The sequence below is a fragment of the Leuresthes tenuis genome, unplaced genomic scaffold (genome assembly GCF_036924035.1).
Source record: "Leuresthes tenuis unplaced genomic scaffold, fLeuTen1.0.hap1 SCAF_14, whole genome shotgun sequence".
Taxonomy (NCBI): Eukaryota; Metazoa; Chordata; class Actinopteri; order Atheriniformes; family Atherinopsidae; genus Leuresthes; species Leuresthes tenuis.
The window spans coordinates 4,063,069-4,088,557 of NW_027325368.1; the positions used below are offsets into that span (position 1 = coordinate 4,063,069).

At 41.1% G+C, this 25,489-nt stretch overlaps 1 protein-coding gene across 1 annotated transcript in view; it reads right to left on the reverse strand.

Moving 5' to 3' along the window:
- Positions 1–3,260: 3,260 nt before the first annotated feature.
- Positions 3,261–25,489, reverse strand: part of vipr2 (vasoactive intestinal peptide receptor 2) — a 70,385-nt gene continuing 48,156 nt past the window's right edge. The window contains exons 7-13 of the mRNA XM_072363745.1: positions 24,917–25,067; positions 24,052–24,112; positions 21,068–21,137; positions 11,257–11,348; positions 6,739–6,868; positions 6,597–6,638; positions 3,261–4,964 (exon numbers count right to left, since the gene is read on the reverse strand). Coding sequence (XP_072219846.1) covers positions 4,788–4,964; positions 6,597–6,638; positions 6,739–6,868; positions 11,257–11,348; positions 21,068–21,137; positions 24,052–24,112; positions 24,917–25,067 — 723 coding nt within the window. The 3' untranslated portion in view covers positions 3,261–4,787. The remainder of the gene's footprint in view (positions 4,965–6,596; positions 6,639–6,738; positions 6,869–11,256; positions 11,349–21,067; positions 21,138–24,051; positions 24,113–24,916; positions 25,068–25,489) is intronic.

Here is a 25,489-nt window from a genome sequence, read left to right on the forward strand (position 1 = left end):
TTTTGGGTGGTTCAGGAACTCGGTTTCTGTCTTTTTGAGGTTCAGTGAGGTCTTTATTTCTAATTTAAGTCTCGAAACAAAAAGAAAAAATAGAATATGATAAAACACTGCAAAGGAACACACTTCTTGGAGATTATTGATTATGATGTTACTGTAATCATCAAATATTGTGTTCAGGGTGTCTGAATGGGATGGATATGCTTTCATTTAACTACAAACGCTAATTCAAGGGAGCAAAGATTGCAAAGAACCCCAAAGATTGCGTCTTTATGAGGTCTTCGTTGCATCTGAGGTTTGAATTTTAATTGTAATTTTAAATAAATCACATCCACACAGTGCGCTGCTTGCAAAGATAGCCTTTATCATCATCTTTTGCATGACATTCATGGTGTCTCAATACAAATATTTATAGAGTTTAATAAAGACAATACTCAGCATAACGTCAGTCAACATCAAATATGAAATCACTCAACACGCCAACACTAAATGGCTGTATATACACTCACTGAGACATCCAATCACACACAACGTAACACGGTGACACTGTTGCAAGATTTTGGTAAAACGTCTTAAGGCATGCAGCTTCTTTAAACCTTATTCTCATTGCGGTTTGTGCAGCTTATCTCTTAAAATGCAGAATAAAGGGCTGTTTGTTTATTATCTTTTGCCAAAAAAAAGCTACGATCTGCCGTCAATTACATGATCCTGACTGTGAGCAGCAAATCAAACTAAAACGGGGCATTTAAACCTGCTTCTGCAAGCTTTTTATGTTGTATATTTGTTCAGTTTTTCTCCAAACTTAATCTGAAATGTGGCGTTCCACACGATCCTGTCACAGGCCCCTGTAACTTGTAATTTGTGAGTATAATGGTAATATTCTCTGTTATTACAGATGATGCTGAGGTTCATCTATAAAACAAGGAAACTATGTCCCTGGACTGTATAAACCTTTATCCACCAGATTTGATCAGGATTTTAGTTTAGAGTAATATATATATATAAAAAAAGAAAAAATATCTATGAAACGTAACTCAAAGTATGATGATATTCTGTATGCCTTAAGTCAGTTTTTCTGTATCCTGGCAACAGTAAAACACAACATGTAAAAGAATCTGCAAAAGTGAGCTTTTAATTTTTACACTGGAATACAATCTATAATAAGAAGAATTACACTTACTGCCATTTACATAAAGCAATTAAATAAGCCAAACACGGAGAATATCATGCAACAGCTGCACATATGGCTGCATGAATAAAGCCAACATGCTTCCCATTAATAAGCAATTACCAGCATCCACCAGCCACCTTTAATTCAACTGCCTGGATGTCTGGAGACTCTGCTTCTGTGAGAGGAAAATCACATGAAAACACGTTTTTTTTTGCAAACTGTCGAGAAGTCGGCACCACAGCGACGGTGCTTTGTTAGTTTGTAAGATGAGCGTGAAGACGGCAGCATTTATTCAACCTTTTCTGTCACCTGTAGAGGCAGCTGATGCCTCCAGTCTAATAGACAAAATGCTTCGGGTCATTTTTGCAGTGAAAGCGAAGGTGAATGTTAACTGGTTAAAACACTGAAGTAAGAACAAGATTTTTAGATTAAGTACCATTTTAAAACACCACAGCACAAAAAAAAAAGGTTATTTTTGGAAAATAAAACCTTGTAAAAGCCCAAACGGTGATACAATTTACATATAAACTGTATTTGTTCTTGCGGTACTTTAAAATCGCTGCTATGAAACATTACTATCATGGACTGAATCAGTACATTCCAGCCTGGTTTAAGGCTTGTGAAGAACAAAAGAAACAATCAGGAAGGGGTTACTCTGTTGATAATAACTGGATGTTGAGTGAATAACCATTTCACACCACGTTTGTGTGTCAGACTCAGCTGAAATTAACCTGTTGGCCTGCAGCACCAGCAGCAAACTAAATGTACTTCTGACCTGCAAATGAAACACGAATCCATTCAATAAACTCAAAAATAACTAACCTGAAAACAGCTATTCAAAGGGTTTTACTGACACGTCGAGCACATTTCTTGAGATGTAAAATGATATTTTCTCCTTCAATATTGTTTTCTCTTCAAGTATTTAGGATTTGGCTTCCAACTGTGGGGCATTTGCATTTCTTCAAATAAAACAGAACTGCAGGCTGCATGTATTTAACTGTGGGATGTCACAGAGAGGATTTTCTGCAGTGCTGTGGGTGGCTGTGATCAAAATCTCTACATCAGCAAGTGAGAAAGGATGGATATCCTTCTTTAGGTCTAAACAAACCTCCACTTCAGTAATTTACAGTGAGAAATTTGTTCCATTTGTGCTTCAGAAAACAGACGAGTGCATCCAACACCGGCTTCCCACCACAGCCTCGGTCTGTTCAAAAAGCAGGTTGGAAATATGTCAAATAAATCCTCTGCTCCCCGAGCAGAAGCTCCCATAATGTGTGAAAAGATCAGTACAGATGCAGTCTGGGGATGACAGCTGAGGTCAAACCAAAGAAAACACAAGAGCCTTGTGGACACGCCTGCGTTGTCAGAACCATCCAAGCATACGTGCACAACTATTCTGAAGAAAAGCAGTTCCTTAAATGTACATTAAATTCATATTATTTCCCAGAACAGGTTCTGAATTGGTATAAAACAACCGTGTATTCACTGGTGTTTGCAGCATAAGCTCAGACAACCGGAGCCTATGTGCTGACCTCGTCAAATTAAGTCAATTATTAAGAATCAGATGGTGGGTGTGAGCATTGTGGACTATTTGGAATATAAAATGACGTCTCTATTCTTTGCTTTGTGAGGCCTGATGGGCTGGACCCAAAGTCCAAAGGGCTTCGTTAAAGTTATCCACTTGGCTAACCAAGGTTTTCTGTTCAAAAACAAATGATACAGAGACAGCATTTTACACCAAGGTCAATGCAACAATCTCCCCAATTCTAGCTCTGGGTTTGGTTAAATCGTATGTTGCTGGTGGTTGAAATCCAACAGAAGAAGTAATTACCTGAACCAGAAATAAATCTCGAGGAGGGAGAAATTAAACAAAACTGCGGTGGACATCCAGAAGAGGAAAACTGAATCCATCTCTGGGCCTATCTGGAGCATTAGATCAGGTTTGATGTTACATCATTGTTTGTTAAACCAAGTTAACCTTTTCTTATTCATGGTGTCTGAAAGTGAACTAAACCTGGCTGCAGACACCATATGCTTTTAAAGATGTTTATGATCGGCCTCTGCTGCAGATCAGGGTTTTTTTTTAAGGTTTAGGTGCAAAAAGAACGTGTTTTTTGATAGGAAAAAGCTGTTCTGCCATGTTAATGTCTGACATTTCAATGCATTTATTCATTTTCTAGCTTTGCTATAATCAGCTGACGCATTATGGAAATATTATTCTTGTACAGCTTGGATGAATTCCAGGTCACTTACAGTGATGCACAAAGCAAAGGGATGCAAGATTTGTGTTTGTAGCCAATCTGCTGCAGTCGTAATTATTTATTTATTACCTTTTGCATTAATCTGTCACATACAACAACAGCATTTAAAGCCAGCAGCTATCTGCCTCATGTACACGAACAGGTGATACAGCGATAAAGTTACCTTTTCTGTTAAATATGACAAGGACAGCTCATTATTCAGCACATTATTTCTCACCTGTACACACAGTGTTTGGACACACTCATTAAAAAGTTCTCTTTTATCCGGTTTTATTTTCCACACTGTGTAACAATACTGTGCATTAAACAAAATGTGTTTCATGCTTTAGATTAACCAAAGTAGCCACTGTTTGCTTTGATTACAGCTTTGAACAATCAGCCACCTCTTCGGGTCTCTAAGGGCTAAATGTCCCTTCTCAGGGCTCGATTAAGAGGGAACCAAATGGAATATTGTGGCGTTTGACGCTGGTTAAGTGTGCCTTAAGTGGTAAAGCACCCAGTCACCATCACTCCTCCTTCTCCTTGGGAACCACACATGCAGAAACCATCCACTTCGTTTCATCTGAACAGTTGGAGGTAAAAAATCTTAATCAGATTTCTCCTCTAACCCGACTGAAGGCCTGATTCATGCAGCCTGAACAGATAATGCTGAGATCTTCTGAAGCATCCATGAGCATTATTCTGAGGTCCAGTTAACTGGTGATTTGTGAGACCGATAATTCAACAGCTGAGTCAGAAAGTCTTGGTCTTTCTGTCTTGGGACGGTCCTCAAAGCCATTTTTGTAGCAGCAAAATTCTATATCCAAAGTAAATATGATCCTTTTTCTTTATTTAGTTGAGTGGTTTTTATATTTTACCTAATATGCATTACTCATGACGGTCTCAAATATATTAAGAAGTTCTGCTAAAATCTTTTGAAAAGGCATGGTGTTTCAGTTATTTCATACTTTCGGTATTATTCTACAATGCAGAAGTGGTTTAAAACAAAAAAGACAAACTTCTGGATGAGCAGATGTGTCCAAAGTTGTGCCTGGTAACTGTATTTCTTTAAAATACTGAATTTACTGTATGAAACATTCAAATATTTACATTTTTTACCTCAGTCATGCCCACAGCTGCAGGAAAAACTGCCTGAACTCTAAACTCCAGGTACCTTTTGTCAGCTCAAAGCAGCCAACAAAACATTAAAAAGAAGTCAACAACAATGCGTCTTTGTTAGCTGCAAATACACCTCGTGGTGGATCCCACCAGCTTTTGATCCACCTGGGAGACTCGAAGGCTCACAGAGGTTTTGTAAAGCTTAAAATCTGCTGAAACGCTGCAGGCCCCCCCCACCTGGGACCTGGCAGGCTGTGCTCTCACAGCATGGTGGTCTCTGACTGCAGGATGGACTGCGTTCTGGAGTTGCGGTGAAACTGCATCATTTGCTCTGACCCGTTCCTGGAGGTGAAGGTGCTGTTGAAACGGTGTTGAGTTCTGCTCAGATGGCAGTTCAGACACATGCTCCTCCACTTCCTCTTTAACTCCCCTTGAACCTGAGGAAACAGGAACAAGTAACCTTTTCTGATCCAAACATTTAGAATATTCTGATGAAACATTCGTGATGTTTCCATCAACTTTTCCAGATTCGCAGGTGTTCGGTCTGTGATCACGAGGGTTGTTTTAATTTTAGTCTTTGTGTCAAGCTGTCATTTAAATTTTTATTAGTTTTAGTCACGTTCATTCTGTTTTTAGTCTTTTTAGTCAAGTGTCAGTCGACTAAAAGTCATTTTAGTCTCATTTCAGTCAGAATTATCCGTGACTATTTTCAGCTAGTTTTACTCGACCAAAACTGATGACATTTTAGTCTAGTTTTGGTCAAAGAAAATGGTATTTTAGTCTCTTTTAGTAATGCAACTCTATTTAACCCAGTCAATATAGTATAACTACCTAGTAATGTAGATGTAATATAGAACTATTATTATTATATGATTGTTACCTTATAGACTCCAGAATAAATCCATTGCAGACATGGAAGATGCTCTGATTTGAATTTACAACATATTTATTTATTTCAGGCTGGCCGGCCATCGCTCCCTTTATCTGTGACAGTTAGTTATCTTTCAAATAAATAAGTAAATAAATAAATAAGCCGCGAGCGAGTTGAGAAAGTGACGTCGCCTGCGACTGCTTAGTGAGACGCAGGAAACAGAAATACTGCAAAATAATACAAACAACGCGAAATGTCTTCATTTTCCTTGACTAAACAAGACAAAATAACGCTGTAACATTTCGTCTCGTTTTAGTCAATGAAAATTAAAGACATTTTAGCAGATTTTTTATTTTAGAAACCACATTTAGTCTTGTGTTTATTTGTCAACAACATTGCATTTTTTCTCGTCTCGTCTCGTTTTCGATAAAGGTTCGTTGACATTAGTCATCACCTAAGAACACGATGCAGCCCAGTTTATTCAGTTCAAACCATCCATCCATTTTCTATACCCGCTTAATCGATCGGTCGGGTTGTGGGGGGGCTGGAGCCTATCCCAGCAGTCATTGGGCGAGAGGCGGGGGACACCCTGGCCGCCAGTCCATCACAGGGCCACACAGAGACAAACGACCACATACACTCACTCCTAAGGACAATTTAGAGTCACCAGTTAACCTAACATGCATGTTTTTGGATGGTGGGACCGGAGAACCTGAAGAACCCTGGGAATTGAACCTGGAACCCTCTCGCTGTGAGGCGACGGTGCTAATCCCCACACCGCCATGCATCCTATTTTAAAGAAGTGAAGCGGCAGGCATCTTTATTTATTTACGAAAGTTTTGTCCTTTGTTCTTTGTCAAGAGGCTGGGTACCTCCTGGACAGGTCGCCAGTCCATCACAGAGCCTGTTTTTGCATGTTTTTGGACGATGGGAGGAAGACGTGGAAGACCCACGAATACACGGGGAGAATCGAACCTGTGAGGTGCTGTGAGGCGACGATGCTAACCACCGTGCAGCCCAGTTCAAACCAGTTAATGGACTCATTACTGAGTGACTCGTAGTTACTTTACAACTAGATGGAAACACATGAAGAAAGTCAAAAACTTTGCAAACTCCACCCTGAACTCACTGTATTGGAGATTATTTTTAATTTGTGACTAAGTTGTTTGAACTAAGACGATTTCGGATCAGAACTTACCTCGCTGTTTAAGAAACAGTAGAGAATGGCCACGACCAGACCCTGAAAGACAAGAACAACAGCTGTGGTTCACAGAATCAGGAGATGAGGGTGAAGGAGTGCTTTCAATCATACATGCAGCATAGAGGAACTATTATCACACCTGAAAGGATCCAAGGGCAAGGTCAAAAAATATTTTATAGTCTTCTGCAATGGACTCGCTGAGAGAGACAAAGACCACATAGTGGATCCCAAACAGGGGGATCAGTAGGAGTGTGGATTTCGCCAGGCGTCTGTAAGAGAAACAGTGATGCACAGCAATTCATAACCTGATCAGACTGTAAGGCAGCGTTTGGTTTGACTCAACAACAGAAGAAGCTGTTCATCATTTACTCTGGAATGACATTTATCCAAAGCACACGTCCTCAGGGGCTTACATGTATCTATCCCACCATTTAATAAGTAGGTGGCATTGCTGAGCACTCTGATCCTCAAGGAATTAACCGTTTTTCTCTGGGATGGAAAGCTTTAGTGCTGCCAGAAGGTTAATCTGTGTACATATGATGCACTTTACACCTCCTGCTACCTCACCTTTTCTTTGCAGCAACATCTTTAGGATGAAGACTCGAGAGCAACTCAAGATACGCATTTTAAGCAGTTCTGGAGCTGTGCTGATGTCACAGTTTGCTCATACAATTACCAAAGCGTGACCGTGTTTGAATCCGGACACGTGTGCTTGTTTTGTGTTTGTTTGTCACAGACCATGAACAAGAGCATTAATCTCAGAAAAGATGCAATTAAACAGATTTAGCCACTGTCAAATTCCCACGAATCTGGCTGCAGCCAGTCAGCAAACACTCTTAAAACCATCTTGATTAGAAAAAGAAACCTCACTTAGTGGTGCCATTAGGTACCAAAGCAAATTTTCTCAGTTACACTGACTTATCTTTCGTGTTACTGTAATATATATTTTAATCAGCTAATCATCCATGGAATTTAGTGACTTAATGATGCACACAGATAGTTCTTTGTTTGCCTGAGAGTTTGCTTGCAGGGATCTGCAGGGACATTGGACATGTTGATACACACCAAAGATGCCCTGTTAAAGAATGAGACACTATCCAGACCTGATGAGGCTACATTTGGACCTCGATGTATGGTAGAAGGTCTCGTCCAGTGACGTGCACAGGGGGGAGGGGGCAGGGGCGCCCAATTGTTGAAAAATGTATATTAAAATGCCCCCTTGGAAGCCAAAACGCGTGCAAAACTGCCCTCAAGTGCCCTCTCTGGAGCCAAAACGCATGCTTAAGTGTTCTCAAGTGCCCTCTCAGGAGCCAAAACGTGCGCTTAAGTGCCCTCAAGTGTCCTCAAGTGCCCTCTTGGGAGCTAAAACGTGTGCTAAAGTGCCTTCAAGTGCCCTCTCAGGAGCCAAAATGTGTGCTTAAGTGCCCTCAAGTGCCCTCTCGGGAGCCAAAATGTGTGCTTAAGTGCCCTCAAGTGTCCTCTCGGGAGCCAAAATGTGTGCTTAAGTGCCCTCAAGTGTCCTCTCGGGAGCCAAACCGTGTGCTTAAGTGCCCTCAAGTGTCCTCTCGGGAGCCAAAATGTGTGCTTAAGTGCCCTCAAGTGCCCCCTTAGGAGCCAAAACGTGTGCTTAAGTGCCCTCAAGTGTCCTCAAGTGCCCTCTTGGGAGCTAAAACGTGTGCTAAAGTGCCCTCAAGTGCCCTCTCAGGAGCCAAAATGTGTGCTTAAGTGCCCTCAAGTGTCCTCTCGGGAGCCAAAATGTGTGCTTAAGTGCCCTCAAGTGCCCTCTCAGGAGCCAAAATGTGTGCTTAAGTGCCCTCAAGTGTCCTCTCAGGAGCCAAAATGTGTGCTTAAGTGCCCTCAAGTGTCCTCTCGGGAGCCAAAATGTGTGCTTAAGTGCCCTCAAGTGCCCTCTCAGGAGCCAAAATGTGTGCTTAAGTGCCCTCAAGTGCCCTCTCGGGAGCCAAAACGTGTGCTTAAGTGCCCTCAAGTGCCCTCTCAGGAGCCAAAATGTGTGCTTAAGTGCCCTCAAGTGTCCTCTCGGGAGCCAAAATGTGTGCTTAAGTGCCCTCAAGTGTCCTCTCGGGAGCCAAAATGTGTGCTTAAGTGCCCTCAAGTGCCCCCTTAGGAGCCAAAACGTGTATTTAAGTGCCCTCAAGTGTCCCCTTAGGAGCCAAAATGTGTGATTAAGTGCCCTCAAGTGCCCCCTTAGGAGCCAAAATGTGTGCTTAAGTGCCCTCAAGTGCCCCCTTAGGAGCCAAAACGTGTACTTAAGTGCCCTCAAGTGTCCTCTCGGGTGCCAAAACGTGTGCTTAAGTGCCCTCAAGTGCCCCCTTAGGAGCCAAAACGTGTACTTAAGTGCCCTCAAGTGTCCTCTCGGGTGCCAAAACGCGTGCAAAACTGCCCTCAAGTGCCCCCTTAGGAGCCAAAACGTGTACTTAAGTGCCCTCAAGTGTCCTCTCGGGAGCCAAAATGTGTGCTTAAGTGCCCTCAAGTGCCCTCTCAGGAGCCAAAATGTGTGCTTAAGTGCCCTCAAGTGTCCTCTCGGGAGCCAAAATGTGTGCTTAAGTGCCCTCAAGTGTCCTCTCGGGAGCCAAAATGTGTGCTTAAGTGCCCTCAAGTGCCCCCTTAGGAGCCAAAACGTGTATTTAAGTGCCCTCAAGTGTCCCCTTAGGAGCCAAAATGTGTGCTGAAGTGCCCTCAAGTGCCCTCTCAGGAGCCAAAATGTGTGCTTAAGTGCCCTCAAGTGTCCTCTCGGGAGTCAAAATGTGTGCTTAAGTGCCCTCAAGTGTCCTCTCGGGAGCCAAAATGTGTGCTTAAGTGTCCTCAAGTGCCCCCTTAGGAGCCAAAACATGTGCTTAAGTGCCCTCAAGTGTCCTCTCGGGAGCCAAAATGTGTGCTTAAGTGCCCTCTCGGGAGCCAAAACGTGTGCTTAAGTGCCCTCAAGTGCCCCCTTAGGAGCCAAAACGTGTGCTTAAGTGCCCTCAAGTGTCCTCAAGTGCCCTCTTGGGAGCTAAAACGTGTGCTAAAGTGCCCTCAAGTGCCCTCTCAGGAGCCAAAATGTGTGCCTAATAGCCCTCAAGTGCCCTCTCAGGAGCCAAAATGTGTGCTTAAGTGCCCTCAAGTGCCCTCTCAGGAGCCAAAATGTGTGCTTAAGTGCCCTCAAGTGCCCTCTCGGGAGCCAAAACGTGTGCTTAAGTGCCCTCAAGTGCCCTCTCAGGAGCCAAAATGTGTGCTTAAGTGCCCTCAAGTGTCCTCTCGGGAGCCAAAATGTGTGCTTAAGTGCCCTCAAGTGTCCTCTCGGGAGCCAAAATGTGTGCTTAAGTGCCCTCAAGTGCCCTCTCTGGAGCCAAACTGTGTGCTTAAGTGCCCTCAAGTGCCCTCTCAGGAGCCAAAAGGTGTGCTTAAGTGCCCTCAAGTGCCCCCTTAGGAGCCAAAACGTGTGCTTAAGTGCCCTCAAGTGTCCTCTCAGGAGCCAAAATGTGTGCTTAAGTGCCCTCAAGTGTCCTCTCGGGAGCCAAAATGTGTGCTTAAGTGCCCTCAAGTGCCCTCTCTGGAGCCAAACTGTGTGCTTAAGTGCCCTCAAGTGCCCCCTTAGGAGCCAAAACGTGTGCTTAAGTGCCCTCAAGTGCCCTCTCAGGAGCCAAAATGCGTGCTAAAGTGCCCTCAAGTGCCCTCTACAGTGGTGAGGACGTGCTATATGTGCCCTTTTTTTTTCTTTCCGCCCCTGCCCTTCAAAAAGTCTGTGCACGCCACTGGTCTCATCACCAGTGGAAGTCGCAAACGTCCATCCATCCATTTTCTATACCCGGCTAATCCAGCTCAGGGTTGCAGGGGGGCTGGAGCCTATTCCAGCTGTCATTGGGCGAGAGGCGAGGTACAGCCTAAACAGGTCGCCGGTCCATCACAGAGACAAACAACCATCCACGCTCACACCCAGTCCAGTTAACCTGACATGCAGGTGTTTGGAGGACGCCAGAGTACCAGAGTACGAATCTTTTTTTACGTTTACAGAGGATTCCGCAGAGGAGCAAAGCTTTTCATCACCTCTTTCCTGAGAATCTCGGATCTCTTTAACCGCGGGACGTGAGAGTTCATCTGACAACATAGCTCAGATTTCACGGGAGGGTGAAGCTGCCGGAAGATTAAAGACGCCACCTCTGACTGGTCAAAGCCTCAGACACAGAGAAAATGTGACGCTACGCTGTGAAACTGAGGTTTCTCCCTCGTTTCATAAAGGCTGCAAAGCGCCGTCTTCTTCAGTGAGTGTTACAGTCACTTTCACCTCCTCAGACAGCTGGGGGATGAAAAATGGTCTCATGTCCCTGATGATCTAGTCTCTTTTTACATTCTCAGGTATGAGGCTGATTCCTTTATTCAAAGAAGCTTCTACTGATTGAACAGCTGTAGCTTTTGTTTCATAACACATAGAAATGGACTCATATTGTCAGCTTTTATATTAGCTGTTATTAACTGTCATTGAAAAAGAGTTTGTTGCCCATCTTAAGATAGACGGGACTAATCTATCTGTGCAGCTTTGCTATGCCGACACAGTTTAAAGAGCATCAAGTCTTAACCTACTGCCAGGTGCCACCATAATTTGTGATGAATACAGTTATCTTTAATTGAATTGTCATATTCATTCAATTCAGTTTCATACCTGTACTGTGACTGGTCATTACCGCCCACATCAGGACACCGCAGCTTCTGAACCAAGATCCGAATGATGCTGATGAACTGGATGAAGTTGACCTTGGAAGAGAGAGGATAGAACAACTGAATAGTTAAGCAGAAAAAGGAAAAGTGGCCGGAACAATGAGGAGGATCTAGAAGTACAGCTGAAAACCAGGAGCGATATGTGTCAAAGTTAATCAATAAATGAACAGCAGCCCTAGATCTGGTAACGTAAAGCTGGTGTGAACAGAGACAGGAAGTAAAACGAACATAAGAAACAAGGGACAAGGGTCTCCAGAATGGAACAGGAAGTAAACAGAGGTTACTACGGCAACAGAGGGAATCCAGATGAGATGACAAGAAAACTAAACTGAGCCAAGAACTGAAATACAAAAAAATTCAAACTCAAACGAGGCGTCAACATAAGAACAAACTGGATCTAAAGATATGTCTGAGCTGAAGACTGACAACAAAAGCTCGGAACCAGACAGGACACAGAATACAAATCATCAACCAGAATCCAACATCGAAAAGAAAACGCACAAAGAATAAGAAGACAGGCTCAAAATCACTCAAAAATTCATATTCCTCAAACAAACACCCACAAACACTTACAAATGGTCCCATTGGACTGCAATTCCTGGGGAATCTGGGGCTGCTAAGACTCTCTTTTCTGTGAGCAAACTGCTGAAACGTTAAAGATGAGAGTCGGACAGAGAGGAGAGAATCAAAGGTCCATCAGCTGTGAGCTCCAAGTTCAGGTTTATCCGACTGAAAATGCAATGAAAGCTTGTCTTGAACTGATGCTATTTAGTGGAAAACCCAAGAAATGTGTCGTCTGCTTATCCTTCACAGGAGCATGATTACTGCATATTGTGCAAATCGGTTATCAGGCTCCGGGAAAAACCTGAAATATGCCCAAATAGCCGATTTAGCATCTTTTTTGGCACTAATTTGCCCGTCGGTCATGTCAGCGCCAGGCGAGAATGAGTTTTTTTAGCTGATGTAACCGCGCCCGCCCTCTCAGGCGATTGGATCGAATGATCTGAAGACAGGGCGGATTGCACTGTGAACTCATGCTGCTCACTGCTGTTACATCCTGTTGAACTAAAGGAAAGGACCCGGTCACATTTCAGCAGTGCCTGAGCTTTTCATGACCTTCATTTGCAAACATGTGGGGCAAAAGGTTGTAGTTTCCACAGATTTAAATGTGATACTTCTGCTTTGCTGTCATACTGTTGCTAACCCCATCATGACAGAAGTTCATTTATTCAATCCCACTGTGACGGCTGCACCTACATAAAATAAAACAGTCGGTAACCCCGAGCTCCGACACTTTCAGTCATGTTCTGTCTATTTCTTGATATAATTTTGTTTACATATCTGTTTAAACTAAGTTGAAATACATTATTTATGTTTGTAAGCGCGCACTTTTAGATCTAATTGTATTTTCAACTGTGTTAAATTTGCTTTATATGTTAAACCTGTTTTCTTTTGTTCTATCGGTGCTGGGGGGGGAGCCATATGAGAGCTGGGGGGGCAAAAGTGAGCAGAAGCTGCAGGCAAAGCTACCAAAGTACCAAGGCAGCTTCATCAGGGGGAGGGGGGGGGGGGACACGGTGTAGTTTACATCCTTTAGATGTTAAGATGTATTCCTTTAGATTTACAAGTAATTTGTTTATTTTGTTAATTCTTTGTTTGAGTGATTATTAAATTAACTGTTAGGTTCTGTTTCTTTATTTGTTAATATGTGATCTGCCAGTATTTAAGTTCTCCTTTGTTTCCTGTTTAGGAGGTTAGTTTGGTTTCTGTGTTAAGTTACTTATCATTTGAACAGTTGGTTTGAAGTTATTAAGACTTTATTTTGTTTTGTTCATTTGACCTCTTTTAAGGGCCCTGATAATATGTTCTTTGGGTTTCTTTTTGAATCTATCTGCGTCCTCAGGAAGCTCGGTCCCTCACACCCACTCTGTGCTGTTGATGGAGAGAAAAACTGTCATTCTTCCTAATCTTTTAAGATATTTATTTGTCCACCTGTTAGCTCTGAACCGCTGGCTGTAGAAGAGACAGTTCAAACATCAAAAGGCACAATGCAGCCTCATAGCAGCGGAGATGGTCGCTCATAGCCTCTTCAGCCTGGAGGACGTGACGAACAGTTCCCACTTTGCCTCGGTTTATTCTAAATTAACTTTGGCCCAGAGAGGAAAGCAGTGTCTCTGGATCATGTTCACACTTTCCTTCTGCTGCGCAGTACAACGCTTTCACCTGTATTTGTGGACTGGAAGTGTTCCTGAACCCATGCAGCGTTTTCCAGGACAGAACCGCATGTATTTTAATGCAGAGCTGCCCGAGGGCCTGAAGATAACAGACATCCAATATTGATTTTTTTGGTCCCATGTGTGCAGAGATGTTTTCAGATTCTATTAATCTTTTGATGATATTATGTTATGACATATACATGCTTTTTAGTCCTCTGCAGCAGCATGAATAAGCTTACTTATGGCATAAAGACCCTCATTCCTGCTAAGATTAACTTCCCCCTTTGAGACATTTAAAGGTTGGGAGATTTTACCAGATGCCAGTCAGCAGGACATCGTGGGAATTTAATACCTTCAGACAAGGGTTGCTCACACATCTCACCGCTGTTACCGGAGGCTACAAAAACAGTGCATGTGGATCTGACAGTTTATTAAGGCTTTTAAAGCCCAAATGTAAAATGCAAACCCCTTAATGAAGCATCTCCAGCAGTACAGGCAGGAGAAATTGAAAATGTACAGGTGTACTCAGTTATATAGGCATTAAAACACAGGTGTGAGGTTTTACTCATTAGCTGCTGAACCAAAATTAACAAAGAAAATAACTGTGAGACCTTATGACACCAGAAATGATAATAACAATGATACTGAAGCTGTGAAATAGATAATCAGTAAAATAACAACACTTCCCATGTTTTGTAGATGTAATATCAGTGAAAGATTGTCAACAAAGAGCTCATCTCTCGCCTTAAATTTGTACAGAAACAGACTTTGGTGGATGTTTAAGGTAAACTAGGCTAAAGTTATTAGGTTCATAAAGAGGAAGCAGATGTTTTTGTGTTTATGTTTACGTCAAATTACTTGTAGGAAGGCTGGTGAGTGGGGGTCTGCATGTACTGTACTTAACTAGCTCCTTTTTTCTTTCATTTTATTATCATTAATTATCATATGTTCCTGTTTTGTTTTTGTCTCTTGTACGTTCAGTTAATCTGTAACTTTGTGTTTTGCTGCCTGCCTAAAACAGGTCTCTCTTGCAAATGAGACCCTGGGTCTCAATGAGATTTTACCTATATAAATAAAGGTTAATAATAAAAAAAAAAATGTTCAAACCAATGGTTCAGAGCAAGAGTTCGAGGGAATAAACAAGCACAATGAGAAAGTTATTACAGAGTAATTCCCATCCAATACATGAATATCTGTCTATCTTGTGTTGCCTTCGTATTTCCACATTTATCTATTTATTTAAATGTATGTGACCAGCCTGTGTGACAACTTGCCTGATGCTGCGTCCCATCTTTATGCCGATGACACGGTTATTTATGCCGATGATACGGTTATTTATGCCTTATGCCGATGATACGGTTATTTATGCCTATGATACGGTTATTTATGCCGATGATACGGTTATTTATGCCTATGATACGGTTATTTATGCCGATGATACGGTTATTTATGCCTATGATACGGTTATTTATGCCAATGATACGGTTATTTATGCCAATTATACGGTTATTTATGCCAATGATACGGTTATTTATGCCAATGATACGGTTATTTATGCCAATGATACGGTTATTTATGTCAATGATACGGTTATTTATGCCAATGATACGGTTATTTATGCCGATGATACGGTTATTTATGCCGTGATATGGTTATTTATGCCGATGATACGGTTATTTATGCCAATGATACGGTTATTTATGCCAATGATACGGTTATTTATGCCGATGATACGGTTATTTATGCCGATGATACGGTTATTTATGCCGATGATACGGTTATTTATGCCTTATGCCGATGATACGGTTATTTATGCCTATGATACGGTTATTTATGCCAATGATACGGTTATTTATGCCGATGATACGGTTATTTATGCCAATGATACGGTTATTAATGCCAATGATACGGTTATTTATGCCGATGATACGGTTATCTATGCCGATGATACGGTTATTTATGCCAATGATACGGTTATTTATGCCTTATGCCGATGATACGGTTATTTATGCCAATGATACGGTTATTTATGCCAATGATACGGTTATTTATGCCTTATGCCGATGATACGGTTATTTATGCCTATGATACGGTTATTTATGCCGATGATACGGTTATTTATGCCTATGATACGGTTATTTATGCCGATGATACGGTTATTTATGCCTATGATACGGTTATTTATGCCAATGATACGGTTATTTATGCCAATTATACGGTTATTTATGCCAATGATACGGTTATTTATGCCAATGATACGGTTATTTATGCCAATGATACGGTTATTTATGTCAATGATACGGTTATTTATGCCGTGATATGGTTATTTATGCCGATGATACGGTTATTTATGCCAATGATACGGTTATTTATGCCAATGATACGGTTATTTATGCCGATGATACGGTTATTCATGCCGATGATACGGTTATTTATGCCAATGATACGGTTATTTATGCCAATGATACGGTTATTTATGCCGATGATACGGTTATTCATGCCGATGATACGGTTATTCATGCCAATGATACGGTTATTTATGCCAATGATACGGTTATTTATGCCAATGATACGGTTATTTATGCCAATGATACGGTTATTTATGCCAATGATACGGTTATTTATGCCGATGATACGGTTATTTATGCCAATGATACGGTTATTTATGCCGATGATACGGTTATTTATGCCGATGATACGGTTATTTATGCCGATGATACGGTTATTTATGCCTATGATACGGTTATTTATGCCGATGATATGGTTATTTATGCCGATGATACGGTTATTTATGCCGATGATACGGTAATTTATGCCGATGATACGGTTATTTATGCCGATGATACGGTTATTTATGCCAATGATACGGTTATTTATGCCAATGATACGGTTATTTATGCCGATGATACGGTTATTTATGCCAATGATACGGTAATTTATGCCAATGATACGGTTATTTATGCCAATGATACGGTTATTTATGCCGATGATACGGTTATTTATGCCTTATGCCAATGATACGGTTATTTATGCCGATGATACGGTTATTTATGCCGATGATACGGTTATTTATGCCGATGATACGGTTATTTATGCCGATGATACAGTTATTTATGCCAATGATACGGTTATTTATGCCAATGATACGGTTATTTATGCCGATGATACGGTTATTTATGCCAATGATACGGTTATTTATGCCTTATGCCGATGATACGGTTATTTATGCCAATGATACGGTTATTTATGCCAATGATACGGTTATTTATGCCGATGATACGGTTATTTATGCCAATGATACGGTTATTTATGCCGATGATACGGTTATTTATGCCGATGATACGGTTATTTATGCCAATGATACGGTTATTTATGCCTTATGCCGATGATACGGTTATTTATGCCAATGATACGGTTATTTATGCCAATGATACGGTTATTTATGCCTTATGCCGATGATACGGTTATTTATGCCTATGATACGGTTATTTATGCCAATGATACGGTTATTTATGCCGATGATACGGTTATTTATGCCAATGATACGGTTATTAATGCCAATGATACGGTTATTTATGCCGATGATACGGTTATCTATGCCGATGATACGGTTATTTATGCCAATGATACGGTTATTTATGCCTTATGCCGATGATACGGTTATTTATGCCAATGATACGGTTATTTATGCCAATGATACGGTTATTTATGCCTTATGCCGATGATACGGTTATTTATGCCTATGATACGGTTATTTATGCCGATGATACGGTTATTTATGCCTATGATACGGTTATTTATGCCAATGATACGGTTATTTATGCCAATGATACGGTTATTTATGCCAATGATACGGTTATTTATGTCAATGATACGGTTATTTATGCCAATGATACGGTTATTTATGCAGATGATACGGTTATTTATGCCGATGATACGGTTATTTATGCCGATGATACGGTTATTTATGCCAATGATACGGTTATTTATGCAGATGATACGGTTATTTATGCCGATGATACCGTTATTTATGCCAATGATATGGTTATTAATGCAGATGATACGGTTATTTATGCCGATGATACGGTTATTTATGCCTTATGCCGATGATACGGTTATTTATGCCAATGATACGGTTATTTATGCCAATGATACGGTTATTTATGCCGATGATACGGTTATTTATGCCAATGATACGGTTATTTATGCCTTATGCCGATGATACGGTTATTTATGCCAATGATACGGTTATTTATGCCAATGATACGGTTATTTATGCCTTATGCCGATGATACGGTTATTTATGCCTATGATACGGTTATTTATGCCAATGATACGGTTATTTATGCCGATGATACGGTTATTTATGCCAATGATACGGTTATTAATGCCAATGATACGGTTATTTATGCCGATGATACGGTTATCTATGCCGATGATACGGTTATTTATGCCAATGATACGGTTATTTATGCCTTATGCCGATGATACGGTTATTTATGCCAATGATACGGTTATTTATGCCAATGATACGGTTATTTATGCCTTATGCCGATGATACGGTTATTTATGCCTATGATACGGTTATTTATGCCGATGATACGGTTATTTATGCCTATGATACGGTTATTTATGCCAATGATACGGTTATTTATGCCAATGATACGGTTATTTATGCCAATGATACGGTTATTTATTTCAATGATACGGTTATTTATGCCAATGATACGGTTATTTATGCAGATGATACGGTTATTTATGCCGATGATACGGTTATTTATGCCGATGATACGGTTATTTATGCCGATGATACGGTTATTTATGCCAATGATACGGTTATTTATGCAGATGATACGGTTATTTATGCCGATGATACCGTTATTTATGCCAATGATATGGTTATTAATGCAGATGATACGGTTATTTATGCCGATGATACGGTTATTTATGCCGATGATACGGTTATTTATGCCTTATGCCGATGATACGGTTATTTATGCCTATGATACGGTTATTTATGCCAATGATACGGTTATTTATGCCGATGATACGGTTATTTATGCCAATGATACGGTTATTTATGCCAATGATACGGTTATTTATGCCGATGATACGGTTATCTATGCTGATGATACGGTTATTTATGCAGATGATACGGTTATTTATGCCGATGATACGGTTATTTATGCCGATGATACGGTTATTTATGCCTTATGCCGATGATACGGTTATTTATGCCTATGATACGGTTATTTATGCCAATGATACGGTTATTTATGCAGATGATACGGTTATTTATGCCGATGATACCGTTATTTATGCCAATGATATGTTTATTTATGCAGATGATACGGTTATTTATGCCGATGATACGGTTATTTATGCCGATGATACGGTTATTTATGCCTTATGCCGATGATACGGTTATTTATACCTATGATACGGTTATTTATGCCAATGATATGGTTATTTATGCCGATGATACGGTTATTTATGCCTATGATACGGTTATTTATGCCAATGATACGGTTATTTATGCCAATGATACGGTAATTTATGCCAATGATACGGTTATTTATGCCGATGATACGGTTATTTATGCCGATGATACGGTTATTTATGCCTTATGCCGATGATACGGTTATTTATGCCAATGATACGGTTATTTATGCCGATGATACGGTTATTTATGCCGATGATACAGTTATTTATGCCAATGATACGGTAATTTATGCCAATGATACGGTTATTTATGCCGATGATACGGTTATTTATGCCGATGATACGGTTATTTATGCCTTATGCCGATGATACGGTTATTTATGCCAATGATACGGTTATTTATGCCGATGATACGGTTATTTATGCCGATGATACAGTTATTTATGCCAATGATACGGTTATTTATGCCGATGATACGGTTATTTATGCCGATGATACGGTTATTTATGCCAATGATACGGTTATTTATGCCTTATGCCGATGATACGGTTATTTATGCCAATGATACGGTTATTTATGCCAATGATACGGTTATTTATGCCTTATGCCGATGATACGGTTATTTATGCCTATGATACGGTTATTTATGCCAATGATACGGTTATTTATGCCGATGATACGGTTATTTATGCCAATGATACGGTTATTTATGCCAATGATACGGTTATTTATGCCGATGATACGGTTATTTATGCCGATGATACGGTTATCTATGCCGATGATACGGTTATTTATGCCAATGATACGGTTATTTATGCCTTATGCCGATGATACGGTTATTTATGCCAATGATACGGTTATTTATGCCAATGATACGGTTATTTATGCCTTATGCCGATGATACGGTTATTTATGCCTATGATACGGTTATTTATGCCTTATGCCGATGATACGGTTATTTATGCCAATGATACGGTTATTTATGCTGATGATACGGTTATTTATGCCTATGATACGGTTATTTATGCCAATGATACGGTTATTTATGCAGTCTGCATTGGACTGTTCGGCCCTGTCTAACCGGGCTTAAGCTGGTTTTAAACGCAGAGAAATCAAAGGCTACACCTCTCCTCCCCAGCTTGTTAACTGTTCAAGGGGTCGAAATTTAAACAGATGCTACAAATATTCTGATTGATGAGAATCTATCTTTTAAACCTGATATTGACAAACTGGTTTCTAAGCTTAAACTTTCTGGTTTCTTCTTCAGTGTTTCTCAGGAAGCATTTGATCACCTCAACCTTTCTCCCCCTGATGGATTATGGAGACGTGCTATTCGGGAACACTGCAGCCCAGCAGTGGAAAACACCGAGCTCTGCGTTTTATGACTGATTGCAGCTATTGTGCACATCTGTACTTTGTATGCTACAGCAGACTCTCTCACTGGCTGTTTTTTTTTATCTAGAAATGCATTCCTGGACTTCTTCCCACATATTTATGCTCACTTCTGTGGAGGAACTTCAGCCTTTATGGTCTCAGGACATCATTTTTATGCAGGATGCAAAGGTCAGAACTGAATTGGGTAAAAAGGGCCTTTAAATTGTCTACCCTGGAATAATATGTAAAAGGATTTAAAACTGTCATTTCTTATAACTTTAGGGGAATTCAGGTGAATTTTAAAGGACAGACCTGTAATTGCCCTGATATTTAACGCTTTGTGAGGGATTTTTCATGAAATGTGAAACTGTTGTTTATGTGTTGGTGTAGTTTTGGTCTCGCTCTGTGTTGTTATGTGTTATGTAAGAGGTTTTAATCTCAATGAGTTTTTTTCCTGGTTAAAAAGTGTATGTTTCTTTACTTGTTTCCTTATTCTTTTGTGAAATATTCCTATTGTGACACTCCTACGACTCCATAAATTTGGAAATGTGTCCCTAAAAAATGAAAATGATCACAGATAATAAAAGAAAGTCGAATTCATCTGGTAAAATGATTCTGTTCGACTTCATTTTCCCAACAAAACAAGCATCCACTGGAAGCTTTTTAAAGCAACAAGCAGCTGAAACACCTGCAGACACACGGAGGTAAGGGACCTGGACCTACCAGGATGGAGAATCCGATCGGCCCATTGATCACCCAGTTGGGTATGGGGTTGTCATTTCTTTCCCAGCACCTGAGGACACATTGAATAGATAAAACAAATACAAAAATAAAGAGTTATGTAACAGCTATCATCATGTACAGCAACCCTTAAGTAGGTTATGTCCTGCTTTACAATGAAAATATCACATTCCCTGTTAGCATTTGGTTGTTTAACTTCCTTTGCGGTCCCACCTCTTTGATGTGGTGCATCTGTGTGTGACTTCTGCTCAGTGCTGCAGACTTTAGAGTCAGCGTGAACTACCGGTGACTTCATGGTTGGATTATATAAACCAGCAAGGCGAAGAACAACAATAAATCTGATCCTCAAAGGACATCACTTATAGGACAGCAACAATACAGTGGCTCTGGATATTCAGAGGCTTTCCTGCTCGAAATGGAAAGTAGTTTCTGGCGATCATATGTGCAGGCGATTAGCAGCTGGAGAGGCATATCAAACACGTTATATCGATCAGCAACACAGCGTGCAATTAGATCAGGTGCTTCACAGCTAAGGATAACCAACTGACAAAAGATAAGAGGCTGGAGCTCACTGATTTTAATGCAATTTAACAGTGCAAACAGACGAATGTTTTCACTCGACTGCGTCTTCAGAGTCAAAGTGGGTACAGAATGAGGGCAGACAATTAATGTCAGTCTCACACAGGTGTGCGTGAGTCACTGGATGAACAGCTGGAGCCCAACGCAGGCCTACCGGACAGCCAAAACAACAATAAGAAAGAAAATGAGAAAAACAAAAGGTACATTTTAAATGACACAAAGAGAAAATACATCTAAAAGTAATTACTTCATGGGGACATTAACAGTGGAAGGTCAACAGCACAAACTCAAACTGGCAGAATAGTGCTGTGTATACCAAAGGGGCTCCGCTGCATTTAAAGTCTGCTTCCAATCAGCTTCTTTTTGCAGCCTGTTTTCTGTGAAGCTGCTGCTGTAGAAAAATATCCCACATCATGCATGTCAGCAGGAGCAGCTAAAGGAGAGCAATGTGACCACCTGACCTGTCCTGACTTGATGCTCTGCAGCACCTGCACAGATCAGACAACTAATATGCATTGTTCTGTGATCATGATGCATCACATCAAGCTGCTGCATTTTTTCTGTTGTCATCCGTCTCTGTGGGACAACAGACTGCCTGTTCAGCCTCTTCTCGTTCAAAGTGTTCAACCTTATTTTTCTTCATTTTTTCTCTGAATTAAGCGTCAGAGACGCTGAGTTTCTCCTCGGCATCTTCTTTTCATATCATTAAAAAGAAAGACGAATCCTTTACAATGGCAAGAGTAAAAAGAGATTTCCCAGCTGTCCTTGAACATATCAAACATTATATTACATAAGCAAAACAACTGAATGTAGTGTTCTTAAAATACTTCCAATTTAATTTTATTCTACATAATCAATTTGCACCAGCAAGAAAAAGGAAGATCTGCATTCAAAGGCACTAAAAACAACAAACAAATGAGCTGAGAGGAAGTAAGTTGTTAATTCATACTGGTTGTCAGAGAATAAATCAGAATTAATTTGCTTCTCTTAATACAAAGGAGGGTAATTTTGTCCTTTAAGATGAGCTCAGACATCTTGCTGTGGAAACTAATTTCCTCGGTTGCTTTCCACAGGAGCGTTTTCATGGTGACTGCCCAAAGAGAATGACCTGATAGTGGGGATTTCAGCAGATCAGCCGGCAAAGTGACAGTTTCCCCTTCAGGTGGCATTTCTTCTTCATGCTGATCTGATACAGTGTCCACTCCCCAACTAAGGCATCACTCTGCCTGTCAGCCTGTGTCACACATGCGCAAAACCACACGGCTTTTGAAACCAGACACGTCTGACAGCTGCTCACAATCCAGCCGAGCAGCAGCGATCTTTCTCTGCAGCCTGTTGAAAAACTTTCAAGTCATTGACAGATAACTATGACGCCTTTTTTTACTTAAAAAAACTCTAGAGACTTGAAAAGTGTGCAGCCACAACAGGCTCCTTATTCAGATCAGCTTGTGATGGGAAATCCCATCCATCCATCCATCACCTGCCGGGTCATGAGGGCAGCAGCTGGAGCAGAGAAACCCAGACCTCTCTGTCCCCGGCCACTTCCTCCAGCTCTTCCAGGGGGACCCCGAGGCGTTCCCAGGCCAGCCGAGAGACATAGTCTCTCCAATGTGTCCTGGGTCTTCCCCGGGGTCTCCTCCCAGTGGGACGGGCCCAGAACACCTCCCCAGGGAGGCCAGGAGGCATCCTAACAAGATGCCACCTCCTCTGGTGTCAGGAAACTATCAGAAATATCTATGCTATCTGACAATATAATGCCCACGTGATGCTGTGCAGCAGCTATTCTTACATCTCAAGTAAAACAGCTCTGAAAACAGTGGAAATCTGTCGAGTTTCCATCTCAGCTCTGGACCGAAAGGCTGTAAAACCTGCTTTTAAAGAGTTGAAACACTTTCCTCACCGTGTGCTGCTCTGTCCTTGCTGTTCTTTATCATCATTATGAGACTGCACATAGGTAATTGTTGCAGAGACGTTTGTTCTTTTGTAGAAATTTACTCTGACTCACACAGGAGCATCTTGCAATTTAAGCTGTGATAATGAGCATCAGAAGACATGCAGATCATCGGCACCAGTCTCACACAATGACTACTTAAAACAAAGCCCAGGAGCTGAATTAGCCAATGAAGTGCTATTTGGCACCTTGAAAATCCACCTTATTATTCAGGAGACTGAGTCATGTCAGAATGATTATCTGCTGTCTGACTCAAAACAACAAAATGTCATTTGTGGCTCCAGCACAACAACAGATGAACAGAAAGAAACTCCTCAGAGTGCACGACGTATGCTGAAATATCTGCTTAAAGCAAAACAAATCACAGATCAATAATGCAGTCAGCAGCAGTTCCATGTTTCTGCACAATGGGAAAGTCTTATATGACAGAACTCACCCCGTGTCTTCCAGATAAATCCTCGCCGTCACCCACGCAGAAACGAACACAGTCGGGATTCCTGCACACAGCATGAAGGACGTGTGCAACATTATGTCTCAGATGTGTTATTTATCACTATGTCTATGCTGCTACTCATCATATTAGGGTATGAGATTTAAAGATCAAGCGGTGCTTTGGTCGTTTAATTATCATCTTAGTGTTCCTTTTGTTAATCTCTCTGGTTTTCTGGGGTTCAACACACTCTCTGACATGAATAAAGTGGACTTTTAATTACTCTACTGCTTTCACATCCATAACTGAACCAAATAATTATACATAAATACGTAAAAACTCATAAATAATTCCACTGTAATCTTGATCATTTCATTGGTTGAATAAGGACATAGTTCAGATCTCTGAATGAACATCAGCCGACCTGCTGGCGTCCCGGTTGTTGCTCAGCTGACTGTGAAAGCTACGTTTACCTTTAGGAATCTGTTTTAGGAAACAGATCCGATCCCGAGTGGCATTTTAACACCAGGTGTGAACACATGTGCTTAGAAGCGTCCACTTGTGGCCAATTTTCCCTTATACACAAAAAAACCCTCATGAACTGCTTGAGGGACATGAATAGAAAGCCCAAACCACTTAGGAACTACCCAAATATATTCTTTTACCATCTATTTTCAAGCACTCTGAATGAGTTTTATGAATCAACACAAGACGCCAAAGTGAGCACTGGTCTGTGTCCACCTGGCAACCTTAAATCTGCAGTTAAAACACCAGCTGTGATCTTCATTAAGGACTCTGAGCTGCACTGCTGCCGTTTGCTTTGACATTTCCTCTGACCATTAATTTCCCCGTTAAAACGAAGGCAACCTACCCCAGCCGATGAACATGTAGACAATAAAGTGTCGGTTTTCAGAAAAGATGACGACCAGTAGAGTGTGGAGGTACAGGCCCTCCACCAGCAGCCAGAAGAAGTTGGCCATAATAAAGTACTGGAAAAACACCAGGCTGGCTTTACATCCCACCTGAAGAACACACACAGGGCACAAACTTGCATTATCATAAAACCACCAAGATCAAAAAGGTGATAAAGAAAAAAATGCACTAGCTGCACATCCTACATCTGTCTTTGCAGGGCTGCTTATTACCCCAGAGTTGGTGCAGACCCCTGGATGCACAGGGCCTCTGTTTTAATCAAGTAATTAAACTAATTATGCTGATATGAGGATATATGTTCCAGTTTTCCCACTGGTGCAACCACTGAGTTCATCACAAAGTCACAGGGAGCAAGTAGGTGGGTGTGTGAGGTTCCCCCGGCAGAGTTCATGTAATTATCACAGAGATTTTTCCACTCCAAGCAGAGTGGGCACATTGGATTTGGGGGTGAGGGCAGCTGTGAGGTGAACAAAGTGATCAAAATGTCAGCGTTTTAAGGGGCAGATGGTAA